Genomic DNA, 24,125 nt, shown 5'->3' on the forward strand with positions numbered 1-24,125 from the left:
TTTCCCGCTGCCTGCTGGGAAACGGAGGCTCCTGRAAGCACGTCCCTCGCTGCCGGCCAGGGTAGTGGCGAGGGGCTAAACTACATTTCCCAGCGCCCTCCTCCCACCCCGCCCCCTCAGCCCCCCSTCGGGGCGCCATTTTGTTTCGCGTTACAACCTAAGATGGCGGCTGAGCGAAGAGAGTGAAGGTTGCTSGTGCCGAGGTGAGGGGGTGTCTCTGTGGCTGGGCGCCTGCGGCCCCGCAGGGCTCCGCTTCCCCGGCGGCCGCCCCTCGCCGTTCCCCTGCCCCGGGACGAGCTGGGGGCGTGGAGGAGCAGCCGGTCCATGGCCAGGAGGTGGCCGGTGCGGTCGCCGCGGCCCCCGTCGCCATGGACCTGCGCACGGCCGTGTACAACGCGGCCCGCGATGGGAAGCTGAAGCTGCTGCAGAAGCTGCTGGGCAGCCGGAGCCGGGAGGAGCTGGAGGCGCTGACGGCAGGGCCGGGCGGGGGCGACGGCCCCGGAGGAGGCAGCACTCCGCTGCTGATCGCCGCCCGGCACGGGCACCTGGAGGTGGTGGAGTACCTGCTGGATCACTGCGGYGCTCGGGTGGAGGAGGGAGGCTCCGTCAACTTCGACGGGGAGACCATCGAAGGGGCCCCGCCGCTGTGGGCGGCTTCTGCTGCTGGGCACCTGGGGGTGGTGCGCAGCCTGCTGGATCACGGCGCGTCGGTGAACCAGACCACGCTGACCAACTCCACGCCATTGCGGGCCGCTTGCTTTGACGGGCACCTGGAGATTGTGCGCTACTTGGTAGGGGAGCGTGGCGCTGACCTGGAAGTAGCCAACCGGCATGGACACACTTGCTTGATGATTTCTTGCTACAAAGGACACCGGGAAATTGCACGTTACTTGCTAGAGAAAGGGGCTGATGTCAACCGCCGGAGTGTGAAGGGGAATACCGCCCTGCATGACTGCGCTGAGTCTGGCAGCCTGGAGATCCTGCAGCTACTGCTCCGCTCCAAAGCCCGCATGGAGAAGGATGGCTATGGCATGACTCCTCTGCTAGCTGCCAGCATCACTGGTCACACCAACATTGTAGAGTACCTCATCCAGGGAGGGCTGCAGCAGGAGGAAGAGGAAGTTGCAGRGAATCAGAATGGGACTTGTGCGTCAGGCGGGGGCCATCAGAGGTGCTGCAGTGCTGGCCAGGAATCTTCTCAGTGCTGTGCTGAAGAGGGGCATGAGAGATGTTGTGCTTCAGCTTGCAGTCAAGATGAACAGCAGGTCCCTAACGTGTTYTGCACTCGAGAAGCTGCTGTGGAAGCACTGGAGTTGCTGGGTGCCACGTTTGTGGATAAGAAACGTGACCTTTTGGGAGCCCACAAGTACTGGCGAAGGGCAATGGAGCTTCGGTATGAGGGTGGGCAGTACCTGCCAAAACCTGAGCCCCGGCAGCTGGTCTTAGCGTATGACTACTCGCGGGAAGTGAGTTCGCTGGAGGAATTGGAAGCCTTGATTACTGATCCAGATGAGATGCGCATGCAGGCGCTGCTGATTAGAGAGCGCATCTTGGGTCCTTCTCACCCAGACACTTCCTATTACATCCGTTACCGAGGGGCAGTCTATGCTGATTCTGGCAACTTTGAACGCTGCATTAACCTGTGGAAGTACGCTCTGGACATGCAGCAAGGCAACTTGGAGCCTCTCAGCCCTATGACTGCCAGTAGCTTCCTTTCCTTTGCTGAGCTTTTCTCTTATGTGCTTCAGGACCGCTCCAAAGGCACTTTAGCTACGCACTTGGGCTTCTCTGACCTCATGGGAGTACTGAGCAAAGGAGTCCGGGAGGTGGAGAGGGCGCTTGTGCATGGCAAGGACCCTGTAGTTGACTCAGCACAGTTCACCAAGACACTGGCCATTATCCTCCACCTGGTCTTCCTTCTGGAGAAGGTGGAGTGCACACCAGAGCAGGAACACCAGAAGCGTCAGACTATCTACCGCCTGCTAAAGTGCAGCCCCAGGGCCAAGAATGGCTTCACTCCTTTGCATATGGCTGTGGACAAGGATACCACGACAGTGGGACGTTACCCAGTGGGCAAGTTCCCATCGCTCCACGTCGTGAACTTGCTTCTGGAGTGTGGGGCTGACCCAGACAGCCGTGACTATGACAACAACACCCCGCTGCATGTTGCTGCCCGGAACAACTGCCCACTGATCATGAGTGCCCTGATGGAGGCTGGAGCCCACATGGATGCCACCAATGCCTTCAAGCAGACTGCATATGAGCTGCTGGATGAGAAGCTGCTCACCAAGAGCATGATGCAGCCCTTCAATTACATCACCCTCCAGTGCCTTGCTGCTCGCGCTCTGGACAAGCACAAGATTCCCTACAAGGGTTTCATCCCTGAGGAGCTGGAAGCCTTCATAGAACTGCACTAGAGTGGGAGAGCTGAAGTCCCCAGCCTTTCCCATCATCTGTTTCACCCCGAAGAGGTAGTGCAGCCTGAGATCTCAGGCCATCCTTGTCGAGGTGCTGAAGGCCTTCATTGTGCTGAGACGGGCTGCAGGCTTTGTCCTCATCTGTCACCGTCAAGCCGGCATGTGCAGGGGTAGGGGAGGAGGAGAAGGCTCAAGAGCTCGTGGCTGTCCCTCATTGTTTTCAGCTTCAGGTACCAGATATCTCCAGTGCACTGTGTCCGGAGAAGGCCGCARCCCCTGCCCTTTCCCATGCCAACCGTCTTGTCCTGAGGAGGAAGGAAAATGGAGATCCCTGGGACCTTCTGCCTCTCCCATTAGTGCTGGATTAACTCAGCTGTTACGCTTTGGAGCAGCTACACAACACATATGTGCTCTAGCCCTTCTCATCCCAAGTACTGAACAGATAGGAGTACAAGTGAGGAATAAAATATCTTCCAACTAATTCTTCCCTTGCCCCCTTCACAGATTTGGTACATGAGTCTAATGGCCGAGTGGCTTGTGCTCTGCTGAGGTAGTTGCCTTGCATGACAGTAGGGCTGGGTATGCTGAGGACTTTTTTTTTTTTTTTCCCCCCCTTTTTCTTTGGTTGGCCAAGTAGCAAATGGTGTTAAAGGCCTGAGATTTCAATGATTGTGCATAAAGCTGGGTTATTTTTTCTCTTTTAGAGCCAGGCCCTATCTATGCTGCAAGACTTCTTCAATCCTGTAAGATATAGTAAGGTCAGTTCTGGTTATATAGTTTCATCAATAGATGTTGGTTTGTATGAATGGGGAGAAAACCTGCAACCTTAAAAACAAAATACTGATGTGGAGTTCAGGCCCTTACCTTGCCCATTCTSCACAAGTTAACTCCCTTCCCCGTATGGAGGTCCTTTAGCTTCAGAGCTCAGCAAGAACTCAAGTTGAACTGTACAGAATGGAGATGGCCAGGTTTTGGAGCCAAACCAGTGCACTTTGAACCATCTTTGCAGATGTGCTCTTGCAAGCCCTTCCAGGATGGGGGGTACTTGTAACGTGGGTGGTGCTTGGGTGGTTATTAAAGCAAGTGAATGTTTGTGGCATGTTTGCATGAGGGTGGTCTGAAGGAAGAAGCAAAGAAGAAATTAAGTTAAAGGTGCCTTCTTATTCTTCTAAGGTTTATTAGTACCAACACAGTGGGCTCTGTGAATTATCCTGTTCTGGAAACCTTCCTGGAATGGGTTGTTAACTTCTGATTTTTGGCATTTGATTCTTTTTGCAATTTCACTGAGGATGGTGCTACTTCAAGGATTGAAATTGAAATCTCATTTGGCTACTGTTTGAGCAAGCTCCTTTGTTTAATTAGGATCTGCACCCAACTTGTTTTTCTCTTTAAATCCGTAGTCTCAGGGTAGGTATTTGCCTCCATTAACAAAACCCTTCTTGGTGGTAAACAGTTGGTGTTGGTAAACACGATGCTGTGCCAGCAGTTTATCTTCTTGCAGCGGGATTGACTGGGCTTTGGCAGCCTGTGGCTCATTTCTTGGCCCAGGCAGAGTGGAAAGCATAGTTGAGGTTGAAGCAAGCAGCTGCCTCTGAGCTTTGAGAAAAGGTCAAGACTGGGAGAGCAGAACCCTGATGAACAGCCATGCACTATACRCTACTGAAGCTTCTATACTTGTATTTGTAAGCCAGCATATCCATAAGCCTCAATAATCCAATGTTCTCTGCCCATTAAAGGTACTGTAGATCTGCCGTTACATTTTTGCAGTGTTAACTATAACTTTTATTTATAAAGCAAGGAGGTTTAACTTTTATCAAGACGTAAAGTGGAGAGTTAGTTTAGCTATGTTCTATTTTTTTTTCTCCTTTTGGCTGAAATCTGAACTAAATGCAGATATGGAATTTGTTAGTTTGTGAGCTGACGAGCGCTCTTAACTTTAAATAATAAAACAAAAAATGGCTGCTAGAATGCAAGTGCCTTGGACTTTTTGCTGGTAAGCCTCTATTTGCAGCTCTTGCTTCTTTTCTAGGGATGGTACATTTGTGGATATGGAAGTAACTTGGCTTTTGCAATCAACAGGAGAGTGTTTCATTTCATCTGAGTTTACTCACAGGAAAAGTTTATCTGTACTGCGATTGCAAACACTCTCACCTGAAAAAGGATAACAGTGACACTTAAAGCACACCTCTCTTTAAATACTTTGCGTTATCTTTCGATGTAAATGAAGCAGTGAGAATGGATGATATCCTGTTGACTGAGATGCTACCTGCGTTATACGTAACTGGGACTGTTTGTAGGCTTCAGTACTGACTTGACTGTCTTGCTTCTGTGTTTAAAGTGCTATGATGAACTAAGTCCTTGCACAGCAAGCAGGAAGAGAGATGCAATGTGGCTATCATCAACTTACATTTTTAAACCCCCAAACTGTCAGTGGGTGGCCAAAAGCAGACAGAAGAATTAAAGGTACTGGAGTTAGTTCCCCAGTAAGGCAGAGCTGGATTTCCAAAAATGCTCAGCCTTCGCGGGGGAAGATGGGAGTGCATGGATGCGTAAAGTATTTGAAAGTTTGGTCCTGCAYTGAGCGCTCCATTCTTGACACATTCCTCAGTGTTGCTCCCTTCTGTTTGCTTTGCAAACATGACCGTGACATTTAAGCCTGCAGTTCCATGGGAGATGCTTCTCCTGCCCTAATGCTACGCTGTTAGTGATCTTGAGGTATGCAGGTGAGCAGCTGTCACAGCAGGTACAGGAACCAGGACAGCCTCTGGACGGGGACTCTGGCTGGTCGTTCCTGACTGTGGTGCCCTCTGACTGCTGTCCCATACGCAGAACTGCTGCGAGCAGAGAGACGAAGAGGGAGTCGTACCACAGCTGGGATGGGGAGCAACTCTGGAGCCAGGATCTTGTGATCAGGTAGCTGGGGGGATCCAATCATGTAAAAAAGCCTCATGGAAGAGGCTGCTTTGTGCAATAGAAAAGGGCTTTTAAATTTTTTCAGAGCATAAATAACCTGTAATTACACAGTGAGGACCCAGCAATTAAATGTTGATGGTAATTACTGGGTGGGAGAAATCACTGCATGAATTTAGGCATAATTACTATGAACAATCATTATTTATTGTAGGTGTTGTCTGGGCCAACTCCAGTATGCAGGGCAGAACAGGTAGTTGTGGGGAGCAGTGAAATGTTTCAGTGATGATTTTATTATCTGAGCACTTATCTGGGACAGAGCATGGAGGTTTTTTCGCTGGGATGGCTATAGATCCTGCTGTAGCGCGTTGCTCCCCAGGAGCCGTTCTGTACACTTCCATRATTGAAGTGTTTGCCCCCTCCCCACCAACACACACTCCTGAGAGGTGCTTTCTACTCACTCTCTCCTTAAAATTTTTTTTATCTCTAACACCTCTAATCAGCTCCCTTGACATTAAAGACTTCCATACAGGTTTCTTTGGAAATGCAAAAGGGGTGAGAAATTCATCCAAGTTTTTCCTGGAGCCAGTTGCTAGTGCCCCTTCCATGGTCATCTTTGGAGCTCTCTGGAGCCTGCTAATGTTCTATGAATGTTGTTYACAAAGTATGTGGTCTGGAGTGTAAATATAGGGACACTGTGTCAGCGTTTCGGCAGTTCACAGAGAAACTGGGGAACAATTAGGGGGGTCACAAGCACAACATGCACATTCTCCTGGAGAAAACAAGGCCTGAGTGGTAAGCTTCCTCTCCAGGGTTTGCAACAGCAGAGAGCTCCCTGAAAATGTGGGRTGAGTGAACCTACTGTTGCGGCTGAAACAGGGCTGTGGCTCTTARGTGGAAGTTGCTTCCAGTAACCTTTGAGCTTGGCCTTCCGTGCACAAGCTGAAAAAATACCTACAATGTTTTGCGTTATCCTGCCATGTCTTTCCCTCTCCCTTCCTCCAATCCAAGCAAACTTGATGTGATTGCGATAAGCTTGTTCACAAGCTAGAGCAGCTTCCAATTGACCGGTCAGTTTTGCATGATGTTTATTTATAGAAAGCAGAATAGATGGGAAAGGAGTGATGTGTATGATATCTCCCAAGGGGAGGGACTGCCCTGGTAGCTGCACAGCAACAACTGCAGTGTGACAGGAACTGCAGTAACACAACACCTATTCAAACACAGGTGACGTAAAGGAGAGAAAATAGGGCCTTTCTAAGCCCTTAGAAGGATCCAAGCATGTGGAGGATTCCAGCAGACTCTGTAAGAAAGTAAATTAGTTAACCCATTCTCACTGAGCCCTTAGAACTTAAAAATAAAAGCCAGATTGTTTCAAAGTTGGAAGCCAGCAGCTGATGGCAGCTCTTAAATAGAAGCGGTCTTATGTGGTTCTTGTTCTGCTCAGGACAGAGAAGACTTTGATTTGCTCAAGCCCTGTGTCTTGTGCAAGTTCTCAGCCAAGGAGGTTCAAGAGAAGTTAAGCCTCTTTGAGGTTTATGGGGGTGAGAGAGAGGCAGAGAGATCTTCTGCAGGCAGATCCATGAGAAAGGACCTGTGGCCTCTAAAGAGGAACTTCTGGGAGATTTAAATCCAAAACTGTGATTCTGAAAGCTGCTGCTCTGTTGCCATTTAAGAGTAGGGGCAGTTCAGCTCTCTGAGTTCCTGCATCTGGTTGTGTCCAGGAGCTCCAGAGCTTGCACTGATACTTAGGCTCTCCAGCTTTGCTTTCATCCATTTCTCCTCCAGGGTGCTCAGTCCAGCAGACATCCTCAGTGCCTCCTGATGGGCTCAGCCTGCTCGAAAATAAAAAGGCAGCAGTCGCAGCTTTGAACACAGGGCGAGTGGAGGTGATTGTCCCCTTTTATACCATTACCTGTTGTCCTTTAAGGAGCGAGATGGGAGAGACTCCCATTCCACTCTCCCTCAGTGCTGGGGGATTCATATGTCAGCAGCTAATTTAGTAGGCTAGTACCTGTCTGGGAGGGGGTGCTTTGTGCAGAGGGAGTTTGAGATAAATTGAGCCAGAAAGGAAGAGTGAAGATTAAATAGTCTTTAGCCCAATGATCAAAGTGCTCCCTGGGAGGGAATTGATGTAGTCTGAACTGTCTCTTCTCCAAGGATTAATATCTTTCTTAAACAGTAGCTTGTTATAAGGCTTGGATGGTTCTTGGACAAAGACTAGAATCACACCCTGTGAGTGCCCTGCTTGTGTAGTCCAGCGTCCCAGGACAGCCTGTAGGAGCCCTTTGCTTTGGCTGCCAGACCATGCTGGCTTCTCTTGATTTGAAGCATGCTGGGACAAGTTTTGAGAGTGACATGAGCATACAAACATCTGGAGAAATCTAGGAAACTGGGTCACTTCCCCCGAATCAATTACACTGACCCTCTAGTCTCACCTTAATGAGGACTTGGCAGTTGTCTGGTGCCTTCGCAGGGACAGGAGTAGGGCAAGCATTGCCCCGCAGCTTGCAGACAGACTCCAGATCGGCGTGCTAGTTGACTCTAGAATTTGCTGCTGTTGCTTGGGCTCTGGTCCGCAGAGGGAACAGTCCCATTTCTAGACATCTGGTGGCATTGGGCTGACCTCTACTGACAGAGCAGGCGAAGGGCTGCAGCAGAAGGCAAGTCGGAGGGAGAGCGAGGAGTCAGACGCCCTGCTGGTGAAACGCTCCTGTGTTAAAGGCACTGCAGAAATCTGGCTCGTGTAGCCATGGCCCAGGTCCTGCAGAACGTCCTCCCGCATTCCTGGGCTTTCTCCCCTCTTTCTGTTATGCTCTGCCCAATACTCTTGTTCTTTGAGGCAAACGTTTCCCYAAAAAGCAATAACATAAATCAGTGCATGGAGAAATCTCAGTGGGAAGGATTTCTCTGTATAACGGTTAGTGTAACAGGGCCCTGATCCCACCTCTGGCCTTTAAACGCAGGCAAGAATGGAGAAGTGAACACTCAACCTCTGCCTCCTTGGATTCTCTCCCCATATTTCCCCTTCCCATTTCACTTTCATCAAGTCACGTCTTCCTCAAATGCAGCTTTACTCTAAAGATTTTTGTTTAACCTTGTGTCTGGTGTGCAGTGTCGGTCCTTGGGAGTTTTACAGTTTTCTTAAATACAAAAATACTTTCCTTAAAGCTGTGGCTAGGGTCACGTGGGAATTTTGTCTTTTGCAGACGAAAAGCTTGTCTCTTTGTGGTTTCAGAGGGAAACTGGGAAAAGTGATCTCCAGTGCCTCAGCCCAGAGGCCTACAGCCCCACRGAAGTTTTTTGAAGCTGGTTTCATGTCTCCCCTTGGGTGCGATTTGAGAGGCYGGGGGGAATGGGAAATGCTGGCAGGCTGCAGCAAAGAGAAGAAGGCTCTGTTCACATAAAGTAGGCATTGGTTTTAAGTGCCAATAGGATACTGTGCGACCCTGAGAGAAGAGGACTACCAGAAGAAAACAGGGAGACTTCATGGTGCTCAGCACCTTGGCAGGAGGCCACAGTGACTCCCCTAAGCACCCCTGGAAACTTTTCCCTCAAATGACTTGGTCAGGTTCACACAACTCAACAGCAGGTTCTGAAACAGATGTGCTGTGTCCCAGCACCATCCCCCAGGCTCTGCTCCCTGCCCAGAGGTACACACGTTCAGAACAGTTTCCCAGATATTCCTGACTGTCCTTTTCCCAATTCTACAAGAAAGAACTGGAGAAACACAGATAAATTAATTAAAATTTATTTATAAAATCTTCAAGTAGCCCTCGAGAGTCAAGAAAATAGTTTTTGCAGTTACTTGAAAATAAGCACAAGGAAAACAGTTTCAGGATACTGCAACCTCTCTTGTCCAACAGAAAAAAGGTCATTTTCTCCTCTGCTCCAAGAAAGTGGTACCTTGTTTTATTCACAGTGAAATAATAAGAACAGTCCCAGGAGGTTTGTTATTATTTAACTTAGGTATTAAGAGCGAATGTCTCTGGCCCTGATTGAACTTCTGCATCTCTGATCAAGGCCTCTCACTGGTTTCTTCTTCACTGTTCTCTGGACCCGATGGGGCAGTTTGCACGTGCATCATGTTGTGGTTCCCGATCTGCACCATTCGAGCATGCTGAATGATGAGGTGCTGGGCACCTCCTGGACCCTGCATCATATTGTGATAGCCTGATGGGAGATAAAATGTCTGGGAAGGAGAGGAACCCTGCTGAGCAGGCATGGAGTGACCAGTGGAGGGAGGAGGGTATGTGGCGGGAGGGACAGACATAGGAAAATGGCACTGTTGGGGTGACCGGTGAGGCATGAGCTGCTCCAGAAGCTGCTGTAAGCTTCCCAGATTTGGCTGTGGTGCTGACAGAGGCACCTGGGGAGGGGAGCCGAGGTTCAGCTCAGCTAAGTTCTTCAGTGTTTGACAGTGATCCTGATACAGCTGCAGTTTCCTTTTCTGCTCCTGGACGTGCTGTATCTGTTCCCACATGGCTTTCAGCTCACTGATCTTGCTGGGTGTAAAGGTGTTCCTTACTGTCTTGGCGAACACAGGGGAGTTCTCATCCAAGGACACCAACCCGCTCAGTAGGGTAGGAATCTGTCTCCTCTCCAAGGGGTTCTCTCTGGGTACAAAAGGAACGACCGAGTTGTGCTTGGATGGTCGCAGGATGGACTCCATCAGAGCTGAGTTTGTTTGAAACATGCATGGCTGGCAGAGGAAGTTCTTGGTCAGCAAAAGGATGGTGAAAGCAGAGTTTTCCATAGCATCTTGGAAGCAAGACAGCTGGCCGCGTCCACCAGTGAGGAAGTCCTCACAGAACGTGGCGCCATTGGGAACCCCCATGCTTTCCAGCAGCTTCTTGACCCGACAGGCAATGTCCACATCTTCGCTAGCATGCAGGACAACGAAAGTGAAGAACTTTCTCTCTTCACCATCTGGTTCCAACGTGGATGCTGCTTCTGCAGTTTGGACGGGAGGAGGGCAGGCTGGAAAGGAGGATGAGGGGAGGGAAGGGTGATATGCTAAGTTGGGAGGAGCTGCCTGAAGAGGAGGGGCTGAGGAGAAGGAAGATGAATGAGGAGGAAGGGAACAGGCTGAAGCAGGAGATGTAGTGTGGAAAGATGTGCCTTCTGGAACATCCTCTACAGACGTGTGGATGGGACCAGTAGGCGCTGTGGCTCTTGAATCAGGAAGACATGTAGGTAAGTCCTCTTGCTTTTGGGCTGTGACACCTTTTGGTGCCTGAGGTTCTGCTGTCACTGTGCTGGAAACATCACTACTTTCGACAGCTTGGTTCACAGCACTTGGTGTAGGAAGCTGGGTTTCAGGAATAGGGAGAGATGGATGACAGGAACTGGCCTGCAGAGCCTGCTCTGGTCTGGGGACGTGGGCGGTTGCGCCCTGTGCGGGATATGAACTGGGGCTGTTGGGCCAGCTTGTTTCCTGCAGGCCGTGGCTCTCGCTCTCCCYGAGAAGCTCGCTGGCACAGCTTGTGGGCTCTCCACACAGCCGGCTCGGCTGGGGGACATAGTCACAGCGAGGAGACTGGGTGCGAAAAACAGCTGTTGGCGACTCACTGATCTCAAAGCGACTGATGAAGGAAGCTGGGCTCCCTGAGGAACGCAAGGTCCGTGGGCCTGAAAGGTCTGAGATACTTCCAATCTGCACTGGGGAACTTCGCGCCACAAAGTTTGGGCTGGCAGTCTGGAGAAATCCCGTGTCCGATCTCATCATCTGGAACCTGCCACCCGAGCCCACAAAGCCGATAGCAGCGCCGCATTTCTCCTGGGCCTCAGCCAGGGTGCTCTTCAGTGGTTCCTCCTGAGGGTTCCCGCTGGTGCCAAAGGCCTTGATGGCCATCTGGTAGGCTCTGACCATGGCTTCCCAACTGCACAGTTTTTCGTCTACCAGCAGCGAGTAGATCCGTGCCAGAAGCGCCATGGCATCTGCATCCAGCTGTGGGGGCTGCAAATCCTCACCGTCTTCCTGCACTCCCGTGGTGCCCAGTTTGGTCCTGTGGATATATAGGGCTGCCTGGTTGTTCCTCAAAGTATCCAGACAAATTCTTGCATCTGCTTCTTGCCCCAAAGTAAGCAGGACCATGGCTTGCAATAATTTGCTGCTGGGYGTAGATATCAAGTGCTTCAGTTTATATTTGAGGTTAAGGAGTTTATCTTCTGGGATCTGCGATAGAATATTAAAAATGTCCTCAAAGCTTGGCTGGACCTCAGCACTCTGTGCCATCTCATCAGCTGCTTCTCCAGACAATGTGCTGAAGAAGCATGGGTGGAAAAAGCATATTACAGTCTCTAGAGCAAAGGCTTCTTTCCTTATAGTACTTTAGGTACTGCACAAGGAATAGGTCCTTGTTGCTCAGGGGCTCATCTCAGAATCAGGGACAGTCTCTCCCCTGAAGAACTGGCCAGATGAACCTGTGAGAAGAAAAAAGGGTGATGTTTAGAAATAGCGAGGCAGGGAGCTGGGAGAACCCTTGCAAGGTCTGCAGATAAATGTTTTTGCATCTATTTGGTATTTGGACGTCCCGGTGCTTGTTTGAAATGTGCTCCACACATTATTCCAAGTCTGTTATTAAGCAAACAGCAAGTTCTTCACATCCATTATATGTTAACTATACTGTTTTAAAATAATTGCTGAACTAATAATACATTTAGGTAAATCCAAGTGTCCTGCTGGTGCATATCGACTGTCCATCGCCACCAGTGGCCTCTCTCGGGCGGGGGCTGATTGCAGGGGCCTCAGCAGCATCCTTGTAATGGGCAGTTAAAGAATAAAGCCCTGCTTAGAGGAAGCCTCCTGCCAATTACAGGCTCCTTTCAAATTGCTCGTACCCTGCCAGCAAGGTTATATTCCTTTCACATCCGTTTTCAAGCTGTCTAATGTAATCGTGGACGTACACGTTATGGCCATACGCATCTAATCCCTGAACCCTGCTAAGCCCTCGCACTCACCAAAGCCAGCTGAACGGAGTTAAATTAACCAGCAGAAGTTGTCTGTGGAGTGAGGAAGGTCTGGGCCTCTGGCAGGTCTGCGGCAGGCAGTCGGGAGAGAAGTTGCTCCCCTGAAGATGTGCTGGCAGTGACTGATCCTCTTGAAAAATCTTTCTCTATTTAAAGGAAAACCAGAAAAACTGTGTGTTTAAAAATAGCTCTCAACAACTGGATTTCTGGGGAAAGTTTGTAATTTCAAATTGTTTTTCTATCTCATAAAAATCCTCTAATTGCTTAATGAATGAGCTCAAGCTGAGCCTGAGGAAGTTATTGCCTTTCTATGAAAACCTGATTCAGTGAAACATGTAAGGAAGGAAAGAAAAAGAAAAAAAAAAGGAAGTCCAGGCATTCAAAACAGCAGAGGAGACCTTTGACACTTATCGATGTCCTACCCCTCTGTGAGTCAGCAAAACCTCCCAGTCCTCCCCCCAATCTCTGCTCCCTCTTGCCGGGCACCTTGCTCCGGAGCCTGCAGCGTGCAGCCTGCTCGCTTGCACCATGAGCTCTAAAAACCGGCCCAGCGGGGCCCTGGGGCCGCTCTCTTCCCCCTCCAACGTTCYCCCCGTCCCCCCCGTTTTGTGCCGCCTGCTCTTGCAAACCTCCTCCCGCGGTGCGAGCCGGGGCAGCGCCGGGAAGGGGCCAACCTACCTCCGGGCGGCGAGCGGCTCCGCGGAGCTGCCCCGGCTCCTCCGGCCCCGGCCCCGCTCCCGGGCTGTCCCGGTCCTGCCGCCGCCGCCGCCCCGTCCGCGCCGGGCAGCGTTTCCCGGCCGCGCCGGGAATAGGTGGAAACGCGGCGCTTTCGGTTTCGCCGGGCTCGGGGCCGCGGGAGCCGCCTGTCCCGGCCGGGCCTGATGTCACACGAGGAAGCGGCGGCGCCCGGAGCGCCGGGGCGGAGCGGGGCGGAGCGGAGCGGGGCAGGGGGAGCCCGGAGCGCCGGAGAGGAGCGGAGCGGGGCAGGGGGTGCCCGGAGCACCGGAGAGGAGCGGAGCGGGGCAGGGGGAGCCCGGAGCACCGGAGCGGAGCGGGGCAGGGGGAGCTCGGAGCACCGGAGAGGAGCGGAGCGGAGGGAGCCCGGCCGGGGCAGGGGCAGCCCGGAGCGCCGGAGAGGAGCGGAGCGGGGCAGGGGGTGCCCGGAGCACCGGGGCGGAGCGGGGCAGGGGGTGCCCGGAGCGCCCGGGCGGAGCGGAGCGGGGGTCCCCGTCCGGCCCGGAGGCAGCGCTCGGTACCCGAGGCAGGAGGGTCTCGGCCCGGCTGAGCGGAGGGGACCCGCCGCGCCGCTCCGAGGTGGGTCGTCAGCGGCCCGGTGCGCTCGCCCGGACGCCGAGCCCCGTCTGCCGGTGCCTGCGCTCCTCTAAAGCGACCTGGAGGTAGGGCCAAGCCGGGGAGAGCAGACCCTGAACGGGAACCTGCTTTCTCTAGCGAGAGAGTTTGGCATCAGGACGTGGAATGAAACATGTAGGGCTGATGCTGGGAGTCGTATGGACAGAGCCAAACCTCGGGGATACAGGCAGAAGCCTCCAGCGGGGAAGGATAGTCAGATACTTTTCCACTAAAGACCGAGGCGGAGCATGGGACCGACTCAGAGTGTTTGTTTCCAAAGGGGAGAAAAACCGAAGGGAAAACAGCAATTAGGAGATGAGCTGCCTAGAGAAGTGATTCATTAAAGTGCTTCCTACTGACTCAGGCTAAGGGGAGAAGATAATGCTATTGCTTGCTCATTACCTTTGCTAATCAGAGCTGCTGCAGCTTTAGATACACACAAGAAACTGGTATTTATGTGAAAGCAGTTCAAATTTTATTTTGAAATCTGCCTTTTTCCATTTCTCCAGCGTTAGCACTGATACCATGCCAGGACGTGGGTTACCTAAATAAGTTACGCTAAGAATGATTAGAAAAACATTGTTTACTTGGAAAAAAACAGGGCCTATCTCCCCTATTTTAATGACAAGATATCCCATAACCATGGTAGAGAACTCCTGGAAAAAGCTGCCTCATAAGCCAGCTTCTTCATGGCTGCAAAGTGCTTCATGCATGGGGTTACTTAAACACAAACAAATGGTCCTTAAAGTCATTTATATGGATTAAGAAAATAATCCCACTGAAAATTGGCATGCTTGAAAGAAAACCCCACCTTGTAAGTGTTTCTCTGTGAAAGGAAAGTGTTTGGCTGCTCTGTAAAGAGAAGTCTCCTTGGAGAGGGACCCTCTTGCCCCAAGCTGTTCCTGGTCTGCTGCAGGTCTCAGCCTCGCAGGAAGCAGCACAGTCAGAAAGGAAGTAGTGTCTGTAATGTAGAGTTTTAAACTTGTAGCAGGAGGGAAACAGTATCAAAGAGGTCAAGTGCATCATCCTCTTAAGATGCAGCTTAGATGAATTTATTAAAAAAAAAAATCCAACTTTAAAAATAAGTTTCAAGAGCATTTCTTCTCTCCTACAACTCATCTCAGCAAGAATTAGCCATTCACACATACAGCTGTGCTGACTTATTTAAAAGTCCAAAATACAGGTCCCCGTCTTCCCTTTCAATGCGGCATGCTTTAATAAAAGAAGGTATGCAACCTTTGTGCCAGAATCAACCCGCTTTGGTTATAAGTCTCCTTGCAAACTACATCCTACTGTAAGCTCAGCTGCATCCCTCCAAAGCCTGGGATAGGGCGTCAGAGCAGGAGGCACTCCTGGTAAGATTGGCAACTGGGCACATGATTAAAAAAAAAGAGTTCTAGCCAAGGGGCTTGGCTAGAAGAGCTGGGATTTTTCAGAGATCCTCCTTTGGTGCATTAGTTACTATCTCCTCTGCAGGTTTTGTTACCTCTTCTGTGCATTTCTCTACCTTCTCCTCCAACTTATCTAGCACTTCAGACCCTTCCCCCAGGATCTTGTTTGTCCCCTTAGGTTCCTTGGGTGCTTTAGCTACCTCCTTTGGTGATGTACCCTTTTCCAAAGCAGGTGATTTCATATCAGTCATCATAATACATTTCTTCTCCTTTCTGCTGTCTTGTGATACTTTGGCTAATGCCCTGAAGGGGCCCACAAGCCAGTTTAGAGGGGTGTTCTGAGTTACATATTCTAGCAGGTCATCTAGGGACCTTCGGGCTTCCCTCACACAGTCCTGGCTCTGGGTCAAGGTGCTGCTGGAGAGGTCCTGGAAGGACTTAGCACTGGAAAAAGAAGTGTGGAGCTTCTGGATGTTTTGAGTGGCTTGATGTACAGTTTCTTGGATGTTGCTGGGGAGGCCCTGGATGCTGGCTTTCAGATTCTTGTAAGCAGGCTGTAGCTGCTGGGTGATGATATGCAGCATAGCTAGAGTCCGTGACTCTACCTGCTGGGAAAGAGATATAGCTCAGTTACTGTAGCAGATGAGATGCACACTATCCATAAAAGGTCTGGTTACGCCCTTCTAGGGATACCTCTGGTTGGGAGGCAGTTTTAATTTGATTTCCCTTGGGTTGGGTCAGGCTCCAGTCTATCCATAGCTGATAGAGTTTCTCCTGCCCATCCAGAAGCTTCTGGCCAACTTCATCTTTCACACATTCGATCTGATGGAAAAAAAGATGAGAGGAACAGTTATATTGCAAGCACATACAGAGAGGCAAAAGTGCTCGTCTGCTAAGCACTGGATCATGTTATAAAGAAGCAGCTTCCAGAACCACGTTCTGCAGTGTTACCTGTCAGGGAGGCACCCAAAGGGACATGCAGCAGAAAACACACCTTAGGTGCAGGATGGAGGAAGTACCTCCATCTGGGTGCTAGCGGGGGAAAGGAACTCTGCAGACTGGGATGAAAAGGAAAAAATGGTGTTTGTACCAGGTTTATTGCTAGTTGCAGGTGGGAGAGGGCATCCTCGGTGCTTTGCTTAACATGCTGCAGTTTGTTCAGGGAGTGCCGGTAGGCTCGGTGGCGGACTTTGTTAGAGAGGGAACCCAGGCGCACAAAGTAACTCTGCTGCTGTTTCTGCTCCTCCACAGAAGCCATTTCAAATCCCTCAACAGCAGTGGCAAGTTGACCTAGAGGGAACAACAGAGATGCAGCTGTCAGTGGATGTCTCTTCTCTACCCTGTGCCCCCATCCCCTTTGGCCCTGGACCCATCACTGGCAAAGCCCGGCGGCCTCTGCCCTCACACCTTTGTCTCCATGCTCTGCCCTCCCAGCTGGGGGGGGGAAAGGTAAGATTCCCCATTGTAAAACATGGGAGGAAGCTAAAGCTCGCTGTATAAACAGTAGGGGTTGGCAGTTGTTCAGAGATTATGGATAGGCCAGTCCCAGCTCGAAGGGATCTCTTCAGATAAACAGACTTGACAAATATGTTGAAGCATGCACCCACTTGTTGTTTGCCTTGAGGCTGATAGGCAAGACAAGGAGTAGCTAGCAAGTGCTTGAACTCTGTCCCATACCATGTAGCAAGTCAGTGTTGACAGAAAGCCAACTAGGTGACATTCGGAGCTACCTATCTACTTCAACAGATGACTCCTGCAGTGTCAGGTGCTCTCTAGTCATATGAAAAGGGATTTGCATTTACAACTACCAGCTAAGCATTTTCTCACCCAGTTCTTCTTCTGTCATGGGGAGGTAGTGATCCACCAGATCTTCTGATACGCTCAGGACAGATTCCACACCACCTGCCACAGCTTGGCCCATTGCCTTGGCTTTGCTTATGCTGTTGGTCACCACTGAATTAGTGAGCTCCACACTCTCCTGGATAGCCTCTCTGCTGTGCTCCAGGGCTGTATTCATTTTGCTAGTTATGGTGCCATATGCAGCATCCAGAGCTGTATTGACTGTGGAAGTGACCATTGATTTAGTCTTCTCAACACCATCCTGAACAGCCTCTTTGGTTAGGTCCACTGCTTCAGTCACTGTGTTGGTCACGAGATCCTTTGCACCCTGGGCAGCCCCTACAGCAGCAGTAATAGTAGAAGTAACTGCTGACTTTGTTAGTCCAACGCTGTCCTCCACAATGTGTTTAGTGAGGTCCACTGCTTCAGTCACCTTGTTAGTCACGAGGTCCTTCGCACCCTGAGCAGCCTCCGCAGCACTGACGATAGTAGAGGCAACTGCTGACCTGGTCAGTCCAACACTGTCCTCCACAATGTGTTTACTGAGGTCTACTGCTTCGGTCACCCGGTTAGTCACAAGGTTCTTTGCACCCTGAGCAGCCTCCATAGCACTGGTGACAGTGGAGGTGACCACTGATCTGGTCAGCTTAACACTGTCCCCAACAACATTTTTAGTGAGGTCCACAGCTTCAGTCACTTTATCAGCCACTGCTTCTTTTGCCTCACAGGCAGCATCCATAGCAGATGTCACTTTGGCAGAAACCAGCTGCTTGGTGTCTGAGATGACCTACAATAAGGTGAGGCAGAGAAAGATGAAACATTTTTTTCCAGCATAGGTTTCCCTCCCTGAGGTAGCTTTTCACATGGCTATGCTGTGCCTGCACCCTTGTGGGAGAACTGGGGAAATCAGTATGCCTGTAGTCACACGGAAATCTTTATTTCCGCATGCTGAAGGCAGATCCCCAGCATTCATCAGCTAGCAATGCCTTCCCTAGCTCTGGCAGCTGTAGCCCATATCCAGGTACTGACCTGACAAAGCAGTGCTGCCGAAGTTGGTTTCCCCATATATTTCTGTGCCCATAACAGTTCCATCAAGCAAGAAGAGATTAAGTCATGGCTTTCCCAGGAAAAGCCTTTGCTTTACCTTATCTGCTGGCTGTTGAAGAAAAGGCAAGTTCTCCTCCAGTTGATCCAGTCCCTTACAGGCATATTCATTGATGAGCGCAACTAGACAGAAGGACAAGCACTAGTTTAGTCCCTCTACTCCAGTCTGGAGGGTTTTTTGACCCTACAGTGCCCAATGCAGGATGAGCTCATGAAAGTAAGCCCTTCCCCCCCCCCCCCAAAAAAAAATCACTGTTGGGGGGCATGGGAGTCAGGGTTAAATAGTCTCTACATTTTGCCTTCCCAGCCTTCTAGCTATTGACAGCACATTGCTCCAACCGGAGCGTAATACTTGTTTCCAGTGGATAGGGAAGCAGATTAATGGCTTTTTACTGTCTTGGGATGAGGCAAACTGAGCAACAGGCAGAACAGCCGCTGATACTACCTGATGGGATAGTCACAGCTTGGAGTGATAGAGGCAGAGCAGGGAGCATCTGCCTCTCAGCTTAAAGAAACCACAGACAAGAGGTCAAACTTCACTTCTGCTAATGACAATCCCTTATCCATCAAATTCAGCGGCTGGGAGCAGCAGAGAGGAGGAGTCAGCAGTGCTACAACTAACTAGGACAAGGTGCTGTAGACCCAGAAGGGGCATGGCTTGCACCCTGACGAAGCAGAGGGATAATCTAAKCCCACAGTGGTTATCTAGGCTGTGTCACACGTGTGGGAATGACTTTGTAAGAGACATGGTTTTAAGAGGCAACTTCTACTGTCATTTTGAGATAGTTTACTTATTGAAGATGACATATGGCCAAGAAAAAAACAACAAAAAAAAGCTGATTTTTCCTCTTCCTTCTTTCTAAAGATGAGGAGCTGAGTTTACCTCCTGGGATAGGACCGGTACCTGATCCTCTGTTACTCTCAGTCTGTTTGCTGAGCCTGGTGTATGTTAGCAGGGCCTCGGAGGGCCTGTGAGACTCCCTTCCCCAGCTAGCCCCGCTGCGGGGAGAGGGGCTCTCCAGCCTCTTCACTTACTTTGCGGCTCCAGTTGGTTCAGGATGGGCTGTGCGCCACCAACCACACTGCCGACTGCGACAGCAGCCACCGTCTCAGCCACGCTGCAGGCGCTGCTGAGGCAAGGGTGCGTCTCCTTGGTGTAACTGTAGGCAGATGAGACCAGGTTGAACGCAGAGTTCAGCAAGGGCAAGTTGGTTACCCTGTTAACAGCACTCTAAAAGCCAAGAGAAATAAGTGACATTAGACACCCTGCCTCAAGTTGGTGAGTGAATGCAAACCATGTGTATATCCAGAAAGGTCCTAAGTGCCGTCAAGTCCATCTCCTTGTCCTTCTTGAGCTCACAGTTGAAGGGACTTGTCTGAAATCCATTAGCAATCAGTGGCAAGCCAGAATTAGAAGCTGGAGCTCTGTCACATCTGAGTCACACAGGGCTTTAGCCCCATCAAGCCCAGATTTGGAAATAGGACCTATATCAGCTAATGTTTCAGAGTTATTTGCATTACTTGAGCCAGCCCTGGAGTTCTCTTTCTTGAGCAAGAAAAGTCAGCCTCTGCATTAACTGAAGGTTTAGATCTAGTCATGGCTTCATACGGTTAATCTTTCCCCTRCTCCCAGCCTGGATTTGAGATGGTGACAGAAGTTCGTTTACCACTGTATCTGTCAGCAGGTAGTTTAACTGCTGCATGTTGGAGTACCAGCTGCCTCGGCACCTACCGCTTGCTGCTGTTCCTTAGCCTTTAGCGGATCGTTTTTTGTGGTCTTCTTTTCAGATGCCATAGTCAAGTCAGCTGCAGCTGAAAGGAAAAAAGGGGTAACAGCAATAGTACAACTTAAGTTTCCACCAGTGAATTAAAATCTAGCAACAGTGGTGAAAAGCAGAGGGTGATGGATCTGCGATCCATCATGGCCTAGGAACTTCAGGGAATCACTAATCTTTCTTGCAAAAGAGTGTGAAGATACTTGAGAGGCTTCATGATTTACAGAGCGCAAGTTATGTTTGACCAGGGACTGTACTCAGTCTCCTCCCTCAKTCCCCAGACTGTAATCAGAAATAAAGTAAGTAGGATGGCTACTTCCTATTAAGAACATTTGGCTGATTTCAAAATTGCAGGCCTGAAGTGGGCGAGAGCTGTTTCTTTATCTCAGTGGTGCATGTTCTCTACTAGAGGGACTTCTGGTTCACCTTCTCACTGCAAAGGCTCTTTGTTGCCCCAGGACTGGATGAAAACTGCACGCTGCAGAAGAGGTGCTAGTGGTGTGAATCACTTAATATTTGTCTCACCCTGACCATGACAGATTGCTACTGTCTTTCTGACAAGCCCTGCTAATAGTGGCTGTTGAAAGTCAGGAAATGCAACTGCCCTAAGATGAGTGGGGAAGTCTTTTTTCAGTTTTAATTTTAGAAACCTGGTAAGCTCAAACAATTCAGTGACAATGGAGTCTAAAAATAGAAACAGTATTTACTTTTTGGAAAAAAAAAAGCTCACTGAACTTGCTTAATACCTTTGTAGGGAGAAAAGCCCTCAGATTTTCCCAATTTTGACTGACATGGAGGTGGGTTTTCCCACAGCTTAATCCATTTTCCCCTTCTCCACAAAAACACTGGCGAGACTTTAGCTCTCATTCAGAAAGTCATCAGGGCCAGAGACCAGAAACGCTGAAGCAGCAGTGGGCAAGTTTTATCTTCTTACTAAGAACGGCTCACTAGTTATAGTCACTTCCCTTTGAAGGCTTGTTCTGGAGCATCCTCTGCAAAGGACATTGAGATCAAGGTCCCTCTAGAGTAGTCCCACTACGCCTCTGCTCAGAGGGGAAACTATCAGCTTCCCTCCTGGTGCCAACTCCAGCAACACCGGAAGTCTCAGAGCTCCGGGAAAAATAGGAGAATGTGTTGGGGGTTTATAGACAAAGTGGGCCAGGGTTTGCTGTTGTGGCCTTCTGGCTGGCTGCCTTGAAGCTTGTGTTCCCATGCTACCGACCAACTGGTAGAGCTAGGCAGGAAATTTCTCCTCACCTCCCATGAAACTAGATCTCTGAAGTATTCTCATTACATAATGGGACTGAAAAGTTTAAGTAAAAAAAAATGATGATGCAATATCATGAATATGCATTGGCTTCCCCAGCGTAGGCCTAGGTTCGTATCTGGACACTCCAGTATCATGTGAGAGATCCAAGATTACTTCTTAGCCTTAGTCAGGCACAGCAGGGTCTTGAGTATACTTGTTCTTCAGTGCAGTGTCCGCCTTCCCCTCCCCTGCCAGTTAATTCCTATTCTTAGAATTGCTATGGCACTTTTCAAGTGAAAAACCCCCAAACCAAAACTCCTCACAAGCAGGATTCCCAAGCTGGGCACTGCTCCAGGATCACTGGCAGACTCTCCCCCAAAGAGCTTGCCATCTATCTGTGACAGCCAGATCGCTGCCTTGTTCCAGCCAGGAGGAGAGCGCTGCGGAGGAAGCAGCAAAGCAAGTATTTGTTAACCGTGGACTGGCTGTGCATGTAGCTCGGGAGACTTCTCAGGAGGCAACACAGCAACCTTTGACGCTCCGAGTTAACCATGCAACTAGTATAAGTTGGCATTTTAGTCACTCAAGCAAGAGGGGGCTGCAGAGTGCTACATGTTTAAGGCAAGAGTTGTCACCTCTCAAGCAGGAGGCCCGGAGCAGGCTGCCCTGCCGAGTGTTCCTGCTCCCCACCCTGCCCGCGGGGCTGCCGAAGGTAACACCACGCTGAAAGCACACCTTGAACTTCAGCAGCCTGGGAGAACTTCTAGAAGATTTCTCCAGACAGAAGCAGGGCTTGGAGTGCAACACCTCGGTCCCAAAGTCAGCATGATTTGCTCAGCTAGTGCTTATTCCTCTTACACTTGTTTCTGAAGCAGAGTAGGCTGACTCAGGCGGCAGCCCTATCACAGGCGAAGCACAGCTGTTTCAACACCATTACAAACAACCCCTTCACGCAGTTACTTCATTTCTGGACTGCAGGAGAGAACCTCAAACAAACTGCAAAGCCTCTTGCTGGCCTTGGTGTCAGGGTTAACATACAGGGACAAACATTGCAGCAGGGAGGGGAAAAAAGAAAAAAAAGAAAGAAAAAAAAGGAGGAAAGGGCTCTAGTTGCTAGTGTAAGTCAGGAGTTACTCCTTGGCAGATATAAAGCTCATATGAGGTTAGAGTCAAGCTCTGAGATACTAGGAGTCTATCTGAATTAGAGATGCAACTGTGTCAGTGACAACCCTCGCGGCACGATCGTGTTAGAACATGGCTCGCACTCCTCTGCGTGGGTGGAATCAGGGTGTGTTGCAATGCCAGTATCTGTGGTGTGGGCAAGTCCTCAGAGCCCACAGCGTGCTTTTATTTTCTTTCTATTCTCTCCCCTGCAGAAGGGGTGAGCAGACCTCATTTTGCCCAGAAATCACAGAAAGATGCAACACTCAGCAACTCCAAGTTAGTGGTTTGATGCTCCTTTGGAGAGAGGCATGGCTTCAAGTCCGGGTAGTTTGAAGTCCGGGTGGTTTCAAGTGGGAATGCTGAAATCCTGCCTGTCAGCAGGCAGTCACTGTGTTTGGGAACCCTCACTTAGAGGAGCAGAAACAATATTACTGTTTGCTGTGGTTGCATAAAATGAATGAGTCCTCACTCAGTGCATCAACTTTGTCTTGTGGACAAATTTCATACTATTGCTACATCAAAAATATGTCACTGCTGGAGAAAATCTCCTTGAAACAAGTAGTTTCACCTTTCTAAAACGCCAGTGCACGTTTCTAGGGTGGCATGATTGCTCAACCACTGGTCATTGCCCTGTCTGGCACAAGCCTCTCTATTTAGTGAGGCCGTGAGGGCAATGGTACCAATGCACCATGCTGGTCAAGCTGCTGGCCACCTCAGTCTGTTTTCCCCTGTCTCGGTCCGGCTGTCACAACCATTGGAACATGCTAGCCTGGCAGAAGAGCGAGCACTTCTCCTGGAATAAGCAGCTCCCCTGATTTTGGTCAGTCTGGCAGTGCCTGGCACGCACAAATCAAAGAACTGGTTTTGTGTAAGGCTTTTATTTGCCTGGGGAAACAAGCTCTGCCCTTTCAAGCCATCATGAAGCAGCCTGCTGTCAGGGTCTCCTGCAGATGGAGACGTGGGATCTTGCTGTTCAGCAAGCTTTTCTCCCCTCACCAGGTATTTTATCTGGCACAGACCGACTGATCCATAGCTGGCATGCCTAGTTCAGTAACTCAACTGGCAGTTCTTTAGTGACCACTAAGGAAAACAAAGCGAAGTCTCATGGATCAGATAGAAGCAGCGAGGGCTAACCAGGGCGAAGGTGTTGATTGTGGTTAGAGTACTGTTTGCATTCTTTGCCAGATTTGCCATCAATATCCCAGCTGACCATAAAGGCAGTTAGCAGAGCAGGGTCATAGGATGTCTAGCTGCGATGGGGAATAGCGTTGCCCACGACTGAGGGAGTTGTTTGCAAATGCTCAGAGGGTGGAGTTAGTTTTAGGAGGGTCAGGTGATTTTTTGGTTTTGACCTTGGGCCTTCAGTTTCAGAACCACGGGCAGAAGTACGTAGCAACAGGTCCACCACGTTCCTGGAAATGCCTTCGGCGTTAGAGAATTGCAAAGATTAAAGCCTCTTCGCAGATGAGGCAGGGTTTTCCCCACACTCAATTCCAAGAGAAACCAAATATCACAACCAGTGGCTGTTACTAGAAACTCCTTGGCCCAGGGAGAGTGTGGATGCTGATTTTCCATGAAGACACAAGTCCTAGGGCTAAGGACTGGAGCTGTACCTTGCAGAGCAAGTAGCTTGTTGCTGGCTCTTTGTAACAGATGTTTTATCTGGGAGTTTCAGCAGAATCCGACTTCAGTAATGGATTTCCTTCTCCACAGCCATACACAATTTCAGGTAGTCACAAGCTTATTTAAGAATCCTGTTAGTCTTGAGAATTACTGAGTTTGCCAAGTGCTCCCTCCAGCAAGCCTGGCTGCAAGCTACCTCTGCATAGAGACAGGGTGTTCCCGCATAAGGAAGGAGTTACCTGCCYTTGCCACTTAAGCCGCCCCCTTAGTTAACACCATCATCATGCCTGCACCGAATGATCATCCCTGGAGTAGCTAGAGGCAGGTCTCA

The 24,125-nt window shown here is 50.1% G+C and overlaps 3 protein-coding genes across 5 annotated transcripts in view; 2 read left to right on the forward strand and 1 right to left on the reverse strand.

The window, feature by feature from the left end:
• Window positions 1-144: 144 nt before the first annotated feature.
• On the forward strand, window positions 145-4,385 carry FEM1A (fem-1 homolog A). Its single transcript, XM_026067215.1, has one exon. It carries the CDS (start codon window positions 369-371, stop codon window positions 2,415-2,417), a length of 2,049 nt encoding a protein of 682 aa, XP_025923000.1. The 5' UTR covers window positions 145-368; the 3' UTR covers window positions 2,418-4,385.
• The window catches only part of UHRF1 (ubiquitin like with PHD and ring finger domains 1), a 43,854-nt gene continuing 22,848 nt past the window's right edge, over window positions 3,120-24,125 (forward strand). Inside the window, exons 1-2 of the mRNA XM_026067203.1 lie at window positions 3,120-3,175; window positions 16,292-16,489. The gene's annotated coding sequence lies outside the window, so the exon portion shown is untranslated. The remainder of the gene's footprint in view (window positions 3,176-16,291; window positions 16,490-24,125) is intronic.
• Window positions 9,063-23,542, reverse strand: LOC112966772 (perilipin-3-like). Of its 3 annotated transcripts, XM_026067214.1 has the most exons (9): window positions 19,716-23,542; window positions 19,019-19,214; window positions 18,024-18,106; window positions 16,868-17,666; window positions 16,131-16,330; window positions 15,734-15,862; window positions 14,461-15,648; window positions 12,291-12,445; window positions 11,568-11,753 (listed from the first exon to the last, which is right to left on the reverse strand). In XM_026067214.1, the coding sequence occupies exons 1-7, from the start codon at window positions 19,776-19,778 to the stop codon at window positions 15,082-15,084; spliced, it is 2,037 nt and encodes a 678-aa protein (XP_025922999.1). In that variant the 5' UTR covers window positions 19,779-23,542; the 3' UTR covers window positions 11,568-11,753; window positions 12,291-12,445; window positions 14,461-15,081. The 3 variants fall into 3 exon arrangements, with proteins under 3 accessions (XP_025922998.1, XP_025922997.1, XP_025922999.1); XM_026067213.1 differs by lacking the exons at window positions 15,734-15,862; window positions 16,131-16,330; window positions 16,868-17,666; ... (1 more) ...; window positions 19,019-19,214; window positions 19,716-23,542 and having other exon boundaries at window positions 9,063-11,753; window positions 14,461-15,081; XM_026067212.1 differs by lacking the exons at window positions 14,461-15,648; window positions 15,734-15,862; window positions 16,131-16,330; ... (2 more) ...; window positions 19,019-19,214; window positions 19,716-23,542 and adding an exon at window positions 12,978-13,028 and having other exon boundaries at window positions 9,063-11,753.

Source organism: Apteryx rowi, unplaced genomic scaffold (assembly GCF_003343035.1).
Source record: "Apteryx rowi isolate R43461 unplaced genomic scaffold, aptRow1 scaffold_254, whole genome shotgun sequence".
In the NCBI taxonomy this organism is placed as follows: domain Eukaryota; kingdom Metazoa; phylum Chordata; class Aves; order Apterygiformes; family Apterygidae; genus Apteryx; species Apteryx rowi.